The following is a 20633-nucleotide window of genomic DNA, read 5'->3' as shown; positions in this document are numbered from 1 at the left end:
TTAGTCTCTATGTGAACAAAGTTCTTTATCAGTTTGATGAACAGAAGCTGCAATCTGAAGAGAAAAGTAAGAAACTAAAATGCTCAGCTTCTTTATCAATTTTACAGTTGTCCGGTGAATGAAATGTATCTGGTTTTCTTTATTTTATCCTACAGGAAACCTATAGGATAAACCAAAAAAAGCTGACTGTACCAAACTAATTCAACACAAAACGTGGACATTGACTACCATCACTGAATGGAATTAGAAATAAATAATATAATAATGCTATTGTTTTTTCATTACAAATGATTTGGGCTACTTTGAGGTCATTTTTAATGCTGCCATTTGCCATGTTTGGTTAGAATCACCTGCCATCTGTCAATCGGGATGCAAGCATCAGTACTGGGGTTTTTGAGTCTAACTTAATTGTTATCTCATAGAGGTGTTGCTAATGTGGACAAAATCCTGCTTAGGCTTGTAGTCAAATCTGTAGAAGGTATGTAACAAAAGCTTTCATTTCTTATTTTATGTATAGAGAAATGCGTGAATAAAAATAACTTTGTTTCAAGAAATAGATTGAACTACTTTCAGGTGAGTTTTTAAGTGACTTTGTTAAAGTAACGCAGTGGAAATCTGGCAGTGGACTTTTCCTGAAACAGAAACTAGAGTGAGAAATTATTATTTGGATCCAGTTCTTTAGGGAATCTAGTTTAGATCGCTTGCTTGCATTATTTCCTTAGTGACCTGCTTTGTTCTAGTTGCTATCTCTTTGTCCACCTAAAATATGCCTTTCCATAGTTAATAAATTTATTTCTGGTTTATAATCTGCGGCGGCTCCAAACACCAGCACAGCAAGCATGTGCCTGGAGTGGCAAGCCACGGGGGGCAGCCTGCCAGTCGTTGTGAGGGCGGCAGTCAGGCTGCCTTTGGCAGCCTGCCTGTGGGAGGTCCGCTGGTCCTGCAGCTTCGTCTCTAATTCGGCTGCGGGGAAGCCCAAGACACAGGACTGGTGGGCCTCCCGCAGCCATGCCACTGAATCTGCATGACCAGTGGACCACCCACAGGAGCACCGCTGAAGGCCCATGATTTATAATATAACCCAGAGCAGCCCCTGTTTATAATATAACCCAGATTATGAGCTTTCAAACTACGGCGGTGAGAAACTATGCATATTCTCTTCCACACTAAGGGAAGAGGCAGATTTCGTATAATTTTGGGTTTGTTCTCCAAAGGGGAGTGGACATCTGGGTGCTGTGACAAATCCCTTAAACAGAATCTTTCAAGAACTGACCTCAGTGTCTATAACTGAAGCCAGGGGTGGCCCTGCCTGTGAACTCTGCTAGAAGAAGCTTTAGTGCCTGGCTCAGCAAGACATGGCTAAAGGGCGTCCCAGGCTAGTAGAAGACTCTGACTCAGTGGTGTCCCAGAACACCAGGTGACATCCCAGGGTGTCCAACGCATCACAGCAAGGTCTCTCAAACCACTGGAAAACTGTCTGCAAGGAAAGCAGAAAACTGCATCTGCCTGCTCACTACTCTGAGAATGAAAATCTCTTGTCATATTCCAATGTAAATGAGCAAGATTGAGACACAACTTTGCTTATTCTAATCTCCCTAGTTCACTTTCTCTCCTTCTTTGGACTTTACGTCAATTAATCATCTCTGGCATTTGCACGCCTCCGCTCTTTGTTTGATGGCTCCTACACCAGCTGTGGGACTCCTGCGGCTGCTGTGCCTGCTGGCGCTCGAGAAAGGGGCTGGACACAGGAGGCGAGGAGGCCAGGGAAGGTGGTAGGGGCCACCGGAACAGATGGAACTTTGCTTCGATCTGCCAGAGTGCGCAGTTCCCCCCCCCCCCGCCACCCCGGAGCACTGCTTTACTGCATTAGATCTGAATTTGTGTTATATCGGGTTTCATTATATCGGGGTAAAAGTGTATAATCCCATAATAAAATGTATAGGAAAGAAGGTTATATAGGATACCAGGCTGTGGAAAACCATCTTGTGCAGTAATGTTACATTCACTTTACACAGAAAGTGCACTCCCCAAAGCTACATATTTTAGCTTTTATCATTTATATGAAGTTTTGTCCCAGATGCCTAAAATTAGTGGGGAACTCTGCCCATAAGGCCAGTTTGCTAGCTTGCTATCAGTTTTTTTTATTGTTTTTTTTTAATTGGTTTAATTGATTATTTTATTTTCTTGGGTTTTGTTTATGCTGAATTCCAGTATATGCTATTCAAAACAATAATTATTTGTAATATTTGGCTATATTGCAAGGGACCTACAGGTCTGTATCCTGTATGATTCACTAGCACAAGTTAGTATGACTGTTTGGAAAATTTGGCATAGATAAATGGCATATCAGTTCCCCCATCTGAGGGTAAGGAACTAAATAGCAAGCCAGACAAAGAACTGTATATGTTTACTGCAGGGGTTCTCAAACTGGGGGTCAGGACCCCCCGGAGGTAATGAGGTTATTACATGGGGGATCACAACTGTCAGCCTCCACCCCAAACCTCACTTTGCCTCTAGCATTTATAATTGTGTTAAATATTTTTGGAAATTTATAAGGGGGGGTCTCAATCGGAGGCTTGCTTGTGCAAGGGGTCACCAGTACAACAGTTTGAAAACCACTGGTTTGCTGAATGTATCTAACTTGCTAAGTAAATTTTAGCTTGTTCTTTCACTATTTTAATTTCTGAACCTACCCTATGTTCATTGCCATTCACTATGGGAATCTTTTCCCTTTGACTGTTTCTCATCAGATCCTACTTGTACTTTACCATCATCCAGCCTTCCTTCCTTCCTTCCTAGGATGTAGGGAATCTCCATTAACAGATGTATGGTTCTCTCTCCTTGAAACTGACCAGGAACAATTAACATCTCTTTGTCAAGGTTTTACATAAAATAGCCCCAAAATTTCACTCTGTGAAACACTTTCTGAAAAATCCTGACAAGACAGAGCACTGGCCTGGGCTCCAGCAAGAAAGCAAAGCTGAAGTGCAGGACATGGGGGTAATGCAAGAGAGTTATATAGACTATTGTCTCAGAATCCCCCATCCAATAGTCTCTGTGTCCTCCTGAGATGGGATGTGGATCATCCATGTGTTATGAAAAATCACCCAGCTCTGTTCTTCCAATGCAGGATCCACCTCAGAAGCTTAAAGTCTCTGCTAGAATCTGAGAGCTTTGGTACTTTCCCAAGTCTCTGTGATGCTTTAACGGGTGTTTCTTTACTTGTGAGGAGTAAAATAGGGACCAGATGTTTGGGCACGCTCCACAGCAGCTCTGCCTAAACTACACAAGGTGAATTGGCCATGCTGGTCATCAGTGACATGCCTGGCTGCCTCCTTCATGAACCCGCTCCAGCCCCATGTATTCTACAGATGAATGCTTTGTTGCTAGCAGGGTTTTAGGTATGATGTGGAAATGAGGATTCCCCCAATTCCAGCCTGCCGCAGCCCCTTTTGGAATAGTTTCCTCCGCCGGCTCAGCATGTGTGCAGCTGCTGCATGGGGGAATTGTGGGTTTGGCTGGGGTTTATTGTTAGGTTTCCAGTGCTGGGGACAACACACCCGGGTGCACAGGTGGCAGCTGGGGAGGGATTTGACGTCTTGTTGAGGTTCTGATGCTTCGATGAGGTTCTGAGCCAGGCTCACCCTGGACACTGATTCCAAGGGCTGAAGACTAAAATTTCAGCTGAGCCCATTTGATGTGCCTCAATGAGTTGGACCAGTTCTCTGCCAGTTACACATTGTGCACTGTTTGCAGATGTTTGGCTGTGTGTGTATGTTCTTGCTGTGTGCTGATCTGACTCTGGCCACATAGCCCCTACAGCCAGCGCCGGCTGATCTTCCCAATAAATCCATGGACTCAGTTTGTAGAGAAGGGATTTGGTCTGGTTTATTGACAATGAAGTGTGGTCCTAATGCCCTGCTCAGTTGTTACAGAGACACTAATACGTGTAGGCCTGTTGCAATGGACGGGCTTTGTTAGTGGCAGGACTTTCCACTATCACCTACACCAGAGAAAGACACGTCCTCTGAGATACATTTTTATACACCTATTTGAACAAGTCACATATTGCTCCTGGTGTATCAGGATGGCACCATTTGAAGTACTAGGGTGTCTACCATTGACGTATCCAGGGACTGCACAGTACCTTGGACATCTCCATCCATTATGCTGTTATCCCTGACTTTATCTTTCAGATGGATCAGCGTGTTCCTATGCTCATTGAGGAGTGTGTTTGCTGTAGAGGTGTTCTAGTGCCACCTTTCTGGAATGTGTTTGTGTCTTTATTCTTAAACCTAACACTACTTAGCAGTGTGTGTTTCTGCAATATCAGCTCTGTTCTTGATAGATTCTGTGAGCCTGCCTCTTGCTCACACTTAACTTTGCTTTATAGCTGCAAAGTTTTGATTATTTTAGCCCAGGACTCTGCTGCAAGGCACCACAATGCCAGCTATCATTTAAAAAAAGAAAAACCTCTAAAGTTTTTAGAGATTCTATTTGCAAAGGAATTTCTCCCATCATGAGCTAAGTACAACAGTTGCAGCATTTTACCTTGACTGACCAGCACCTATCACACATACCAAATACACTTTCCACTACTCATATCATTTCTGCCTTTGGCCTTCGGTCGTTTGCAGACAGCCTGTGAGGATTGCTGTGCCCCTGTACATCTTATCAGGGTTTTGCCACAGAAGCCCAGCAAAGACAATTGAAAGAGTAACCATGTGAGCTATTTCACTGCTAAAGATGGCTGGGGGGTGGGGGAGTGAGAGGGAGTTTGTATAATGAAGATATCCACAAGATACTGTGAGTGGCACCCACGGGTACAGAAGGCCAGAAGAACCTACAGATTTTAGGTGGCAGGGCCCTTCTTCCCAGCATCTGCCCTCACACTGTGTTCAAGTCCCGTCCCCACCCCTGAGTCAGACCTTGAAGGCCCTTCTGTCAGGTGACATCTCCCTTTGCTGGGCCCTCATCCCATGGCCCTACCTTACTCTCCCCAGCTGCTCTGCTCTGCCTCAGCTCTGCAGTGCTGCAGGATCTGGCTGGGGTTGCCAGATTTCCACTGCATTAGAAGCCCAAAGTCATTTAACAACTCACCTGAAAGTAGCCCCATTGCTTTCTTCAAAGAAAGATTTTTTTATTAACAAATTTTTCTATACATAAAATAACAGATGAAAGCTTTTGTTACACACCTACTACAGATTTAATTTTAAAAAAACAAAAAAGCTACGAGCCACAACAGGCTTTTGTTCACATTAGCAACACACTTGTGAGATGACAATCAAATTCTAAATACTGGTACCTGTATCCCGACTCAGGGTTGGCAGGTGTTTCAATCAAAACATGGCGTTAAAAAAAGCCCCAAAGTAGCCCAAAACATTTATAATGAAAAAACAACTTTAGCATTATTATAGTATTTACTTCTAATAGCATTCAGTGATGGTAGTCAGTGTCCACATTTTGTGTTGAGTTAGTTTGCTACAGTCAGCCTTTATTTGGTTTATCCTCCAGGGTTCTTTAAGGATTGGACGGGAAAAAAAATCAGGTAAATTTCGCTCATCATAACTCTATACAAATGATAGTTTCTTAAAGTTATCGTCCCCTTTCTCAAACTGCAGCTTCTGTTCATCTAACTGATGAAGAACCGTGTTCACACAAGGACTAATGGAGATCCACTTTGCATCAGAAAACTGCAGTAGCAGCTGAGTTGGTAATGTAAGAGTTACAGAAAAGCCATGTGGAAGGGGGATAGGACATGGGGGCTGATGGATCATGCTGAAAGAAGTCAGGCGATGGTCGGAAAGAGGGAACTCAGAAATGGAGAGAGCAGTGCTGGATGATGAAGTGATGAGAGATTAGGTATGAGGAGCTTCTCAGACTGTGAACCCCACACAATGCTGAGTTCAGTCAAACTGGGACAGAGCACCCTTGATTATCAAGGACATAGCCATTCCCCCTCTCATAACACAGGCTAAATTCAATGTCCCCAGTGATCACATTGTGCAGGTGTATTTTCCCACTTTGTCACGAAGCTCTTTGGTTTTGACCCCATAAATAATAGGGTTGAGCATGGGGGGGATGAGGAAATAGAGGTCAGCCAAGAGGATGTGAACATGGGGAGCAATGCCCTGGCCGAACCGATGTATGAGAGGGGAGAAGAAGCCAGAAGTATAATACGTAATCATCACACAGATGTGGGCTGTGCAGGTATTGAGGGCTTTCTGGTGGGCTTTCTTGGAGGATATTCTGAGGAGGGCCCTGATGATTAGACCATAGGACAGGGCAATGAACATCAGGTCTAACCCAACAATTACAAACACTATCGCTAAGCCATACATCCTGTTGATTGTAATATCTCCACATGATATCTTCGCCACAGCTATAGGTTCGCAGTGCGTGTGGGGGATAACACGGTTGGAACAGAATGGCAATGTGTTCACGAGAAGGGGTATAGGCAGAATGAAGAGAACAGCTTTGATCACACCTAGAAACCCTAGCTTAGCTATTCGTCCTTTGGTGAGGATGGTGGCATATCTCAGAGGGTCACATATGGCAATGTAGCGATCAAAGGCCATTGTCACGAGGATGGTTGAGTGCATAACAGCAACTGTGTGAAGGAAGAACATCTGGGTAAGGCAGCCCCTCATAGTAATGCCTTTCAAATTGAACCAAAATATACACAGTGCCTTTGGCATGACAGAAGTAGGTGTGGCGATGTCTGTGAGTGCCAGCATGCAGAGCAGCAGGTACATTGGCTTGTGCAGGGTCTGCTCTTTGCCTACAACAAACAGAACCATGAAATTTCCCAACAGGCCGATAATGTAGAACATAGCGAAAGGGATGGAAATCCAGATGTGGGCAGCTTCCAGGCCAGGGATGCCCATTAAGATGAATGTTGAAGGGTCAGAGGGGGTGAGGTTGAAAGCTGCCATGAAGTTCTCAATGTGTTGCTTGAGCTCAGAAATGTTCAATGTGCCTGTGAAGAGAGTGAAGCACAGCAAGGGGGGTTACACACTTTATAGCAAATAATAAAATTTAATATAAAATATTTACTATATTAACAGTCTAGAAAAAGGTCGAGAAGTAGATGGGAACATTTATAGAGATTATTTCAGTTGTAGTCAAATCCAGAGAAGTCCTCAGAGGGAGCTAACAAAGCCAGGGGAATGGGCAACAGGATGGCAGATAAATGTTGATGTTAATAACTGCAGTGTTTATGCCAATGTATTTGCCTAACACCTCACAAGATTCTAATTTAACTGTATGAGCTCATGACAGGGATCTGGGCATCATGGTACACAGCTCAGTGAAACCCTGCTCACTGTGCAAGCATGGACAGAAACTCAGAAAAACACTGAGCTCTAGGAGTGGGATGGGAAATCATACAGCAAATACAGTGTCACGAGATCAGTCAGTCAATGCTTCACCCTCCTGGGGTCTCCTCTGAGTAGTACTGGGCACCCTTCTCACCCAGGATATTGCAGAACTAGAGGGATTCAGGGAAGGGCAGTAAGAATGATCAAGGGCCTTGGGAAACTGATATGGAGAGAGGTTGAAAAGACTGGGGTTGTTGCCTTTACAAAGGAGACGAATAAGAAGGAACACAAGAAAAGTCTGTAAAATACTGACTGTTAGAGGGAGATTGAGACTGTGTTCTCCATATCTCGTAACACAAGATCAAGTGGTCGTTCAGTTATACTGAAACATGGCAAAATCAGAACAGATAAATAAAGAATGCTTGCGTCACTCAATGCCTGAAGAGACTGAGGAACTCTTTACCACAAGTGGAAGATAAGATCATGAGATAAGCAAGAATCGGGAAGGATTTGGACATTTACATGGATACTGAGTATCCAGTTACATTACTTACAGCTAAATACATATTTTGGAATGTCTCTACGCCCATGTGTTTCAGGGCACAAGCCAATCTCTAGCGGTTAGGTGTTAGGGTGATGCCTCATGATGCTCAAGTCACCATCCCCATCCGCTGCTACTGGGTTTCTTACACCTTCTGCAGCAGCTGGGGCTGTCACCGTCGGAGAGAGGAAAATGGACTAGATCAACCATAGTTCTGACCCCCAAGGCCATTCCTATGTTGGAAAGGAGCCAAGTGTCTGCTATGGAAACAGACATTATCATGCTGGGCTATCACTTTGTGCTCAACAGAGCTCAACGCCTCTTTGGTCTGTGCATTAGGAAGGATGTGAACTCTATATTTTGCCTGGTTTCAGGACTCCGTACCACTGTGATATAGAGACAGCATATCTCACTCTCACACTCTCTTCCTCCCACTCCATCAGGCGCACACATACCGACAGACTGCCTTCCTAGACCTCCCTCGGTGACATTCCCAGCACTGCCTTGTTTCCTCTCAGCCAGAAAAATGCTTCTATTTTTACACCCATTTGGTGCTTCTTGTCCTCTCCAAAACCAGAGATGCAGGAGCACGGAGAGAGCAGATCTCTCTTTATCCCTGAAAATATTGTTTATCCTAATTGGTTTGAACCTCTAAGCCTGTGAGTTTGAGATTTTAGCAACTCTCTTGTCCTGTCAGTTCTTCTTTTGTCCACATGAGTTCACTCATCCTTAGAAGCCATGGGACGACTCCAGTTGAAGTCACTGAAAGCTTATGATTAGTGTAAACAGATCATTTATTTACGTTCCTAGATGTGGATTTAGGGTGATCTCAATGGAGCCAAGATTTCTCCCTTTAATCTATTTAACTTTTGGCTCTGAGCTGCGATAATCACGGCTTCAGCTCCTGCTACAGAGAGCACTATTGTGTTAGGGTGCTGAATGAGTCTGAAGAAGAGATCCACTGATGGCAGAAAGTGACAGCAGAATCTGACCATTGTGTGAACTCCCGTGTATGCGATTCGTGTTGTGAACTCTCTGGTAGCACAGAGACCCACTGCAGAGGTTTTGGTCGTATTACCCAGCAACACAGTGAAGTTGCTGAATTGGAAAACTTGAGCAATCCAGAGGAAAAATGATTCTATCCAAAGAGAGTTGCTGAGACAGATAGAAGGACACAGTCAGACACAAGGAACTGATCTTAAAAAAAAAAGTCTAATCTATTTCCAATACATTTATCATTCCAATTATGCCAGGCAAATCCCTGGGTATGTCTGACAATAAAACAGTTCAAATATCCATGCTGGTGAATTCCTGCCCAGATAGTTCTTGAACTGAACCTTGGAACCTTTCCTGAGCCAGTAGTACAAACAGTGCAGAAACAAGCGACTCACCAAAATACCACTCAGCAGAGAGGAAATCTCCTTACTCAGGGCTCTTCTTTCCTGTTGCAGTATCAGTGTATGAATCTCACGTGTCTGACACTCAGCGTGCTGGACAGTGACCTTTATGATTTCCCTCTGCAGTCCCTGTGGACTCTCAGGTTGGCAGGACTCCCAGACAATTCCCTCGGCTCTGTGAGCAGTAGGAAGAGCAGAAAATAGACCCCAGAGAACTGCAGCTTGAGAGTCTCACGTGGGAGCGAAGAAATGATTCACAAATACCATGGAGTCTTGCTGATTGTGCAGACTAGCAATTGGGGATGACTTTCTTTTCTGTGCGTAATGCACAATGTGTGGGAATGCCACCACAAGTTACGTGCCGAATCCCATTTCAATTAACTGGAGCAGTGTAAGGATGCATACGCCCCATGAAGTTGTAATATCCAGTCCATTAGCCCTTGAAAAGTCACTACCACCCTGTGGAATCCAAATGATGTGATCTTGAATTTGTGCAATGCAAAGTGCTTTCTTCTCCCAGCATTCTGGCATCAAAGGTATTTGCCAGTTTCCATTTGTGAGGTAAAAAGTGGCAGCTCAAACTGTTCTAATAGTTCATCAACTCTCTGCATTGGGGAATCATCAAATTTGAATACTGTGAAATTTCAGCAATGGATGCAGATTAGGGTTGTGCTATCCTGCATCAGAAGTAGTACAGTGGAATTTGTCCACACACTGTGTGATTCGTTCACCAGTCCCCAGGCCAAAATGACCTGGAGTTCATCTCACATGGTATCCCACATTTTATGAGGGAATGGCCATGGAGTTTGCCTGATTTGTTGCCCGAGGGCCATTTCAGTATGATAGTATTTTAGGTAAGTGTGCCCTGCTGGGGCCAGAACTTGAAATACAGATACATAGTCAGTATCCATAACTTCACATACAAAAATGACACATGCACACAAATAGGATAATCCTTTTCACCAAATCATCAGATTTCCAATGACACTTGAGCAGACATGTCTCGTATAAACTATATTACAATTATGTCATAATTCTATAACTCTGAAGAATATGGGGTGCAGCGTCACAATGAGTGTATTAGAAGGATCCCCTCCTAGGCTTTTGGAAGATTCAAATGATAGAAGTAAAGCACATTAGAAAACATATTCCCAACTACATATACAGTATATAAAATGGAGGGGTCTAAATTAGCTGTTAGCACTCAAGAAAGAGATCTTGGAGTCATCACAGACAATTCTCTGAAAACATCTGCTTAGTGTGCAGTAGCAGTCAAAAAAGCTACCAGAATGTTAGAAACCATTAGGAAAGAGAGATAAGAAGACAAAATGTAAAAAATGTCACTATTTAATCCCCCACCACAGTGCTGGTCACCTCCTTTCCAAACAGATATATTAGAAATGGAAAAGGTCCAGAGAAGGGCAACAAAAACGTTTAGGGTTATGGAACAGCTTCCACTTGGGCAGAGGTTAAAAATGTTGGGATTTTCAGACTGGAAAAGAGATGACAAATATGGGATATGATAGAGATCTATAAAATCATGAATGGTGAGGAGAGAGTGAATAGAGTCCTGTTTACTCCTTTTTATAACATAAGGTCCGGGGTCATCCAAGGCAGCAGGTTTAAAACAAAGAAAAGCTAGTACTATATACAATACACTGTCAACCTGTGGAACTAATTGCCAAGGGATGTTTGAAGGCCAAAAATACAGTGGGGTGCAAAAATAACTAGAAATGTTCAAGGGAGATGGAGACCACCAATGGCTGTTAGCCAAGATGTTCAGGGACACAACCGCATGTCCTGGGTGTCCCTTGCCTCTGACTGTCAGATGCTTGGACTGGAAAATAGGAGATGGATACCTCGGTAATAGCCCTGTTCTGTTCTTTCCCTTTGAAGCACCTGCCATTGGCCCCTGTCAGGATACTGGACTAGATGGAACATTGATCTGACCCAGCACTTCTGTGTTTATGTTTTTAATTGTGTCTCCTTTTTCTTCTCTTGGTGCTGCTCCTCATAGTTGACAGGGCCCACATGCCTCGCTACCTCAAGGAGTCCCTGCCATTGAACCAGAAATTTGAACTGCAATCTTGGTATTAACCATAACACTCAATCACTTATTCTGAATACTCCGAGATGGACCCCTTCGTTATAGGCCAGCGGTTCTCAAAATGGAGGTCGGGACCCCTTGAGGGGTCACAAAGTTATTACATGGGGAGTCGCGAGCTGTCAGCCTCCGCCCCAAACCCCATTTTACCTCCAGCATTTATAATAGTGTTAAATATATTTTAAAAGTGCTTTTAATTTATAAGGGGATTGCACTTAGAGGTTTGATACAAGAAAGGGGTCACCAGTACAAAAGTTTGAGAACCACTGAATATAGGCCTTCTCTTGTTCCTGTTATGCATTTAGCAAAATTCTTCTAGCAAACACTAACAAAGATCTGGGGCTATTTCTTAACTGAAGAATGTATTGGATTATCTTCATTATCTGGGGACTTTGCTCTTCCATGTTTCTCTAAGCACGTCTAGAAAACCTTGAGGCTGCTTCCCAGACATCAGTTCAATGGGAGAAACCTTCGGGTCTTGAGGCACCTTCCTTATTCAGCTTTAATTCTCCGCCCATTAGTCCCCACACACACACCCTACCCCACCACCACCATTTCCAGTAAAATCACAGACAGGCCACGGGCTTCTGTAAATTTTTGTTTACTGCCCATAATATGTCCGTAATTTGACTGAAAATCTTAACTTTAGGAATGACTGATCAGCTGGTCTGCTCTTTGTTCCTGAATCCTATTGTCACCAGGACGCATCCTTTGCAGCTAGAAGTAGCAGTTTCTCACCTATGTTATGTGGTTCACCAGTTTTTGCCTTGCTCAAATCCACACAGTAAGAACTCTCAGTAGCCTTAGTGTTAAGTATGTTACACTTCAACAACTATTTTTAGTCCTGTTAACTCATTGAGCTTCCTCTGAAAAATCTCTCCAGGCTTTGATACTAATGTAGGATGCCTTGTTTTCAGAGGCTGGTGTAGGTTGCAGGATGGCGTAATGTTGTTTTCCAGTAATTCACTACAACATGTTGAGGCTCACTCCATGTAAAGCCATACAATTGTCATATTTTCAGCTTCTGTGTTTTGCTTAAATCTCACTGCTGTCCTCAGTTCAATTTGTGTTATGTGCTTTTCTCCTTTGTCACAAAACGATCCATTTCTCAGTAAGCTGTTTCTCATTGTAAGCACGCTCCTAGAATAGTTTCAAGTTTGTTTTGGCAAAACAATGAGGAATCCTATGGCAGTGTAAATGAGTGGTGCAGGGGCTCGACCGTCTCTGGGGAGGAGAGGAGCCACGCTGGCCCGCTCTACTCTGGTTGGCCCGGGAATCTAGCCCGGAAGTCCCTGCGGTACTGGTCCACCCGGCGGGCGACGGGCTCAGGCCCTCCAGCAGGGCTGAGCCGTAATGACCACGAGGTCCCGGCTCCTACGTCAGGACGGATAGCAAACACAGAGTCAGTAAGCTCAGCCCTGGGTCAGGGCTGATCAACGGTAATAGTTTTCAGGCCCAGCCCTTGGGCAGGGCGGGGCACCAAACACTGAGTCAGTAAGCTCAGGCCTTGGGGCAGGACTGAGCAACAGTAACAGTTTATCGGCCTCGTCAGGCCAGGCACGGGGGAGTCTGCCATCCCGGAGTGGGGTGGCAGGGGGGACGCAGGCCCTCCCACTCCACTGCGTCCCAGCCCGGGGCCCTAGCAGTGGCTGTCACTCCGCTGGTCAGTCAGTGGGGATCCTGGCCGCAACACACTGACAGCCTCCGGCAAGGCTGCAGCTGGACTGGGGTCGGCTGCCTCCGGGCTGCTTCCGTAGCCCCCTTCAGGACCTACCTGGGTCCTAACGTTGGCCTCAGTGGGGTCCAGGAGCATCTGCTCATCACGATCGGGGCTGGGTGGTAGGTGTGGGAGTTCCTTGGGATACTCGGGCCACGGTAGCACCGGCGGCTCCTCCAGGTAGCATCAGGCGTGGGGAAGCTCCAGCAGCTCCTCCTGGTAGCGAGGGCGGGAAGCTCTGGCAGCTCCTCTGGGTAGCGAGTGCGGGGAAGCTCCAGCAGCTCCTCCTGGTAGCGAGTGCAGGGAAGCTCCAGCAGCTCCTCCTGGTAGCGAGTGCAGGGAAGCTCCAGCAGCTCCTCCTGGTAGCGAGGGCGGGAAGCTCTGGCAGCTCCTCTGGGTAGCGAGTGCGGGGAAGCTCCAGCAGCTCCTCCTGGTAGCGAGGGCGGGGAAGCTCTGGCAGCTCCTCCTGGTAGCGAGCGTGTTGAAGCTCTGGCCACCCTGGGTGGCTCCCCTGGGTCGCCGGAGTCTCCCAGTTTCGAGCTCCTGGAGGGACGTCTGTTCCCTCTGGCTGCTGGAGCCTGACTGAGCTCTGAGGCCCGGCTTTTGTAGTTCCGGGTCGCCACATGACCCTTTGAGGAGCAGGCTCAGAGCTTCGTAGCTGCGCCCACTCTGGCCTCCGGCGGGGCTAGACCCTCTCTGGGGATGAGGGGAGCCACGCTGGCCCACTACAGGCACCTTGAAGACTAACAAATTTATTTGCGCATAAGCTTTCACGGGCTGGAACCCACTTCGTCAAACACATGAAATGGAAACTTAGTGGGCAGACATTTATACACATGCCAAGATGGGTGTGTTTCTTTACATTAGTTACATTACACTAAGTACTCATTTTGAAATGTAGCCAAAAGTTCGGTGGCTTTCGGAAGTCATACTGCTGCTTTGAATAGGTCTGTGTCTCTGGATTGTAACAGTTTTGAAACAGCCTTTACCATTTCCAGAATCTTCCTTCAGAGCAGAATGAGACAAACAGAACTAATATTTTTCATTAATTTATTTAATGCTGTAGGCTTGTTAATTTTAAAAGCATTTTTTCTCAGGCAAATTACTTCTGTGGGTGTCTCCATTGTGTCTAAATACTGAAATCGGAAAGGAAGGAGTGACTCATGCTGGTTGCTGATAAATTGTCTAGTCAATTCCTTGACCAAGCTTTCATTTATGAAATATGTTCTAGAGGTCAAATATAAACTCTCAGATCTACTGCTCTAACCCTATAACAAAACAGTACAGGGAAGGGATACTGAGATAAAGTTTCTTGACATCTTAAATTCCTGCTTCCCATAAGAGGAGAGGCAATTCTTGATTTAGTCTTAAGTGGAGCACAGGATCAGCTTCAAGAGGTGAATATAGCTGGACCACTTGGCAATATTGACCATAATATAATTAAATTTAACATCCCTGTGGTGGAGAAAACTCCACAGCAGCCCAAAACTCTAGCATTTCGTTTCAGAAAGGAGAACTACACAGAAATGAGAAGGTTAGTGAAACAGAAATTAAAAAGGTACAGTCCCAAAAGTAAAATCACTGCAACCTCTGTGGAAACTTTTGAAAGACACCATCATAGACAGGACTGACTCTAGGTTTTTTGCTGCCCCAAGTAAGCAAAAACTCCCAAAAGCACAAAAAAAGCAAAACACCTCCAAGAGCACAACTGCCGAAGGGAAAAAAAACCCAAAAACGGAATGCCGCCCCTGAAATTGTGCCGCCCCAAGCATGTGCTTGGTTTGCCAGTGCCTAGAGCCAGTCCTGATAATAGAGGCTCAACTTAAATGTATACCCCAATTTTAAAAAAAATAGTCAGAGAACCAAGAAAGAGCTGCTGAGGTTAAACAACAAAGTAAAAGAAGCAATAAGAGGGAAAAGGGCATCCTTTAAAAAGTGGAAGATAAATCCTAATGAGAAAAAGAGAAAAGAGTATAATCTCTGGCAAAAGAAGTGTAAAAATATAATTAGAAAGACCAAAAAAGAATCTGAAGAACAGCTAGCCAAAGACTCCAAGAGTAATAGCATTTTTTTAAAATACATCAGAAGCAGAAAGCCTGCTAAATAACCAGTGAGGTCTCTGGATGATCAAGATGCTAAAGGAGCACTCAGAGACGATAAGGCCATTGCAGAGAAACTAAATGAATTCTTTGCATCGGTCTTCACTGTTGAGGATGTGAGGGAGATTCCCATCCTGAGCCTTTCTTTTTGGGTGACAGATCTGAGGAACTGTCCCAAACTGAGGTGTCAGTAGAGGAGATTTTAGAACAAATTGATAAACTAAACAGTAATAAGTCTCCAGGACCAGATGGGATTCACCCAAGAGTTCTGAAGAACTCAAATGTGAAATTGCAGAACTACTAACAGTCATCTGTAAATCAACTTCTGTACCAAATGACTGGAGGACAGCTAATGTGATGCTAATTTTTAAAAAGGGCTCCAGAAGTGACCCTGGCAATTAAGTTCTTAAGCAAAATAAGCAGTCATGGGAAAGGAGAGAAGGTTCTCTCATGCATTGGTAACTGGTTAAGAGATAGGAAACAAAAGGTAGGAATAAATGGTCAGTTTTCAGAATGGAGAGGTAAATACTGGTGTCTACCGGGGTCTATACTGGGCCCTGTCCTATTTAAAATATTCATAAACTACGTGTAAAAAGGGCTAAACAGTGAGGATGCAAAATTTGCAGATGATACAAAAGTACTCAAGATAGTTAAGTCCCAGGCAGACTGCAAAGAGCTACAAAAGGATCTCACAAAACTGGGTAACTGGGCACAAAAATGGCAGATAAAATTTAATCTTGATAAATGCAAAGTAATGCACATTGGAAAACATAATCCTTGCTATACATATACAATGCTGGGGTCTAAATTAGCTGTTAACACTCAAGAAAGAGATCTTGGAGTCATTGTCGATAGTTCTCTGAAATCACTGTGCAGCAGCAGCCAAAAAAGTGAACACAATATTGGGAATCATCAAGAAAGGGATAGATAATAAGACAGAAAATAGCATATTTCCTCTATATAAATCCATGGTACACCCACATCTTGAATACTGTGTGCGGATGTGGTCGCCCCATCTCAAAAAAGATATATTAGAATTGGAAAAGGTTCAGAAAAGGGCAACAAAAATGATTAGGGGTATGGAACAGCTTCTGTATGAGATTAATAAAACTGGGACTTTTCATCTTGGAAAAGAGGCGACTAAGGGGGCTGTCACAGAGGGTGAGGGATAGCTCAGTGGTTCGAGTATTGGCCTGCTCAACCCAGGGTCGTGAATTCAATCCTTGAGGGGGCTGTTCAGAGATTCAAGGCCAAAACTTGTCTGGGGATGGGTCCTGCTTTGAGCAGCGGGTTGGGTGAGATTAGATTGACTTTATGACGTCTGTTCCACCCCCAGGATCCTATGATTCCACCAAAACAGTAATGAGTGGTATAGAGAAAGTAAACAAGGAAGTGTTATTGACTCCTTCTCATATCCACACTTCCCAGTCCAGCCTTCAAGGCCATATTGTCTGGTGATGTCTTCCTGCCCATGGCCCCACCTTGCTCTCCCCACTTCTCATTGTGCTCAGTTGCCATGTCACTTGTGGCACGGCCAGCATCCACTATCCTGTGTCTGGTCCCACAGCTCCCCTCTGTAGCTCATCCCTGGCTCCCCGCTAAAGCAGCAAGTCTCTGCAGTCTCAGCGCCCAGTTCTGGTCTGTTACAGCTCCCCACTGTGCTTTCAGCCCAGCTCTCCTTCTGGGCTCCTTCTCTCTGGCCCTTGTGTTTCTGGCTGCTGCTGCTCTGCATCCAGGTCAGCTTGAGGGTTTGCCAGAATTCTACTGCATTTATAGTCTTCAAATAAGGTAAAAAGTAACCGAAGGGTAGCCCAATCTATGTCTTGAAACAAAGTTTGTTTGTTTTTTAATTCAGACATTCATCTATACATCAAAAAAACAAGCAAAAGCTTTCATAAATATATTTAAAGCTACAGTCCCCAGCAGGTGTTTGTCCACATTAGCAACAAATCTATGAGATAACACTGACATTCAAAGTCAAAACCCCAGTACTTGGCTGTATCTTAGTTGATGGTTGGCGGGTGTTTCAAAAAATAAAAGTTGGTGAATAATAGTGTTAAAATAGCCCCAAATGAGCCCAAAACTTATGTAGTGTAAAAACATCAATGACATTTTAATATTATTTATTTCTAATTGAATTCAGTGATGGTAGAAAGTCACTATATTTTGTGTTGAATGAGTTTGTTAAAAGATAACATTTCTTCTTGTCTGTTTTTTATCAGAAGGACAATGCGTCTGCTGCTCTTCATGCCATGCAATCATATCCGCATTGATGTAAACTCTTCACATCAGATTTTGTGTTGCTGCCTGTATGCCCTAACATGAGGAATGTTTTCAAAAAGTTCCTCTTGCATCTCGTTTGTAGGCTATTTTTTTAATTAGGTTCCTGTGAGAAAACATTCTTTCACCTGCAGTTTTGCTAAACACTAGCAATAGCAATGAAAGCACAAAGAAGCCAAGTTTCACTAAAGTCTTTGGCCACAGCCGCATCCATGAGTTCGAGACCTTCAACCCAAAACTGCTCTACTTGGCTATTCTGAGTATGAGGCCAGTGAGCCATAGGCAAAATTCTTCACCACCATACAATGAGAGGAATAAGATAGCAGCCAATCTAGGATGTCAAAGACTTAGTATTTCCAGTGACTCAGTCGCTTGAACATTTGGTAGTGATCTCTATATCATCTGTTTCGCAAAATGAAATGCTGACACCTACTATTCACATCTTGGACAATGGGAATGGTTTGTGTAGTTTTAAAGTTTCAGCTGAAAGTGAATCCAAAATCAATTGTGCCAAGTGTTAAGATATTGGACTCTCAGGCAATGTTATAGTTTAATACAGCAGTCCCCTGAACAGATTTTTGAAAAACCCCAGCAGGGGCAACTTAAGGATTTCACTCCGGGCAGTGTCAGGAATCAATCAATGGGAACACAGCAATTTTGTCTTGTCTAACAGTGTAGCTGATTAGACTGAAGCACACACAGACATAAGCAATTGGTTTAGAACAGTCTGGAACTGTACTGAGTAATTAATAGCAGATTTGCAATGGCCAGTTGCTCAGCTGCTGGGGCAAAAGGGTGTGAGGGAAAAGGTCTCTCAAGATGGCTTCAAAGGACTGCTCCAAAGTGCACTGTATTAGCTAATCTTTTATAACTTTTACAAAACCCATAGTGACCCCACTGGACCATCACTATTCCTAACTTACAATAAACTTCTAACATCACAGGCATCTAACATCTCAAGGTTTTTATATTTGTATTCTTCAATTCTCATTTATTTACTTGTCTGTCCACTCCCCCCATTCTGAGGAGCAGAAACTGCCAGCAAGATTTTAACCTTGCATCTAAAAGCCTGCCTGCTTTCCAATTAACCCTAAACTATGTGGTGTTCTACTATGTTAACTCATAGTGGTTGAGTGCATACCCTCGTTGCAATTGGCTTCATCTCAATGTGGGGTAAACACCCCTCAAATCCAGAGTAATACATTCCAGTTCTCAAAAACACAATTTCACAACTTTCAGCAATAATCTCTAGTAGAATGTCCTCAATTCCTGCAGCAGTCTTCTTGTATGAGCACTTTCCATTAGAAACATTTGGTTTATCCTCCCGGCTTTCTGATGGATTGGATGTAGAAATATCAGGTACATTTTGTTCACCAGATCACTGTACATATGATTTAAAAGTTTACCATTGTACTTGTGTTCTTTGTCTTTGGCTATCAGAAAACAAAGCTTCAATTCATCAAACTCATTAAGAACCCTGTTCACACAGGCTCTAATCAAATGCCACCTTGTTTCAGAAAGTTGCAATATCTTCTGATAGTCTAGAAGTCAAAGCAATGGTGACTCCAAGAGAACAGGTGATGGTCCGAGAGAGGAAAGTGAGCAGCAGAGAGAGCTGTGCTTGGTGATGGAGTGATAAGATGTTAGACTTAAGGAGCTTCTCATACTTTCAACTTCCACAATGCTAAGCTGAGCCAAGCTGGGACAGAGTACCCTTGATTAACTGGGACGTAGTCTTTCCCCCTTTTCTCATACATGTTTAAAGTCAGTGGCCCCAGGCAATCACCTTCTGCAGCTGTATTTTCCCACTTTGTCATGAAGTTCTTTGGTGTTGGCCCCATAAATGATAGGGTTGAGCATGGGGGGGCAACAAAATAGAGGTTGGCCAACAGGATGTGAATGTGGGGAGCAATGCCCTGACCATAACAATGTGTCAGAGAGGAGAAGACAAAGGGAAGATAAAATATCAACATCACAAAAATGTGGGCTGTGCAGGTGTTGAGGGCTTTCTGGTGGGTTTTCTTTGAGGATATTCTGAAGAGGGCCCTGATTATCAAGACATAGGACAGTGCAATGAGTGTCAGGTCTAACCCAGTTCATACAAGCACTACCATTAAGACATACATCCTGTTTACTGTGGTGTCCCCACAAGAAATCGTTGCAACAGGTATGTGATTGCAGTACCTGTTTGGGATATTGTGGTTGGCACAGAATGGCTGCCTGCTCAGGAGCAGAGGCAGGGGCAGAACAATGAGAACAGCTCTTACCAAACCCACTAAACCTAGCTGAGCTATCCATGTGTTGGTGAGGATGGTGGTGTATCTCAGAGGGTTACATACGGCAACGTAGCGATCGAAGGCCATTGTCACGAGGAGGGCTGACTGTATAGCAAAAACCGTTGTAGGAAGAACATCTGGGTGAGGCAGCCACCCACAGTAATGCTGGTCAAATTGAACCAAAATATACACAGTGTCTTTGGCACAACGGAGGTCGACATGTCGACGTCTGTAAGCGCCAGCATGCAGAGCAGCAGATACATCGGCTTGTGCAGGGTCTGATCTTTGCCTACAACAAACAGAACCATGAAATTTCCCAATAGGCTGATAATGTAGAACATAGAGAAAAGAATGGAAATCAGGACATGGGCAGCTTCCAGGCCAGGGATGCCTGTTAGGAAGAATGTTGAAGGGTCAAAGGGGGAGAGATTGAAAGCTGCCATGACATGGTCGATGTGTTCATAGGAATCAGAAATGCTCAAGGTGCCTATGAAGGGAGAGAAACACAGAGAGGGGTGTCATAAACAGATGGTTAAGGGTTAATGTCTCTTTTACCTGTAAAGGGTTAAGAAGCTCAGTGAATCCGGCTGACACCTGACCAAAGAACCAATGGGGGGACAAGATACTTTCAAATCTTGGTGGACGGAACTGTTTGTTTTGTTCATTGTTCGCTCTTGGGGCTAAGAGGGACCAGACGTACACCCCAGTGTTCCCAATCTTTCTGAATCAGTCTTTCATGTTTCAAAATTGTAAGTATAGCCAGGCAAGGTGGATTAGTCTTATGTTTGTTTTCTCAACTGGTAAATGTGTCTTTTGCTGGAAGGATTTTTACCTCTGTTTGCTGTAACTTTGAATCTCAGGCTAGGGGGCGGGGAGTCCCTCTAGTCTATATGAATCTGA

At 44.2% G+C, this 20633-nt stretch overlaps 1 protein-coding gene across 1 annotated transcript; it reads right to left on the bottom strand.

The window, feature by feature from the left end:
- Positions 1 to 5996: 5996 nt before the first annotated feature.
- Positions 5997 to 6935, bottom strand: LOC115643700 (olfactory receptor 52N4-like). The gene has a single exon (XM_030547707.1). It carries the CDS (start codon positions 6933 to 6935, stop codon positions 5997 to 5999), a length of 939 nt encoding a protein of 312 aa, XP_030403567.1.
- Positions 6936 to 20633: the final 13698 nt, after the last annotated feature.

Source organism: Gopherus evgoodei, unplaced genomic scaffold, assembly GCF_007399415.2.
Source record: "Gopherus evgoodei ecotype Sinaloan lineage unplaced genomic scaffold, rGopEvg1_v1.p scaffold_68_arrow_ctg1, whole genome shotgun sequence".
Lineage (NCBI taxonomy): Eukaryota > Metazoa > Chordata > Testudines > Testudinidae > Gopherus > Gopherus evgoodei.
This window is presented reverse-complemented; position numbering and strand designations above follow the sequence as displayed.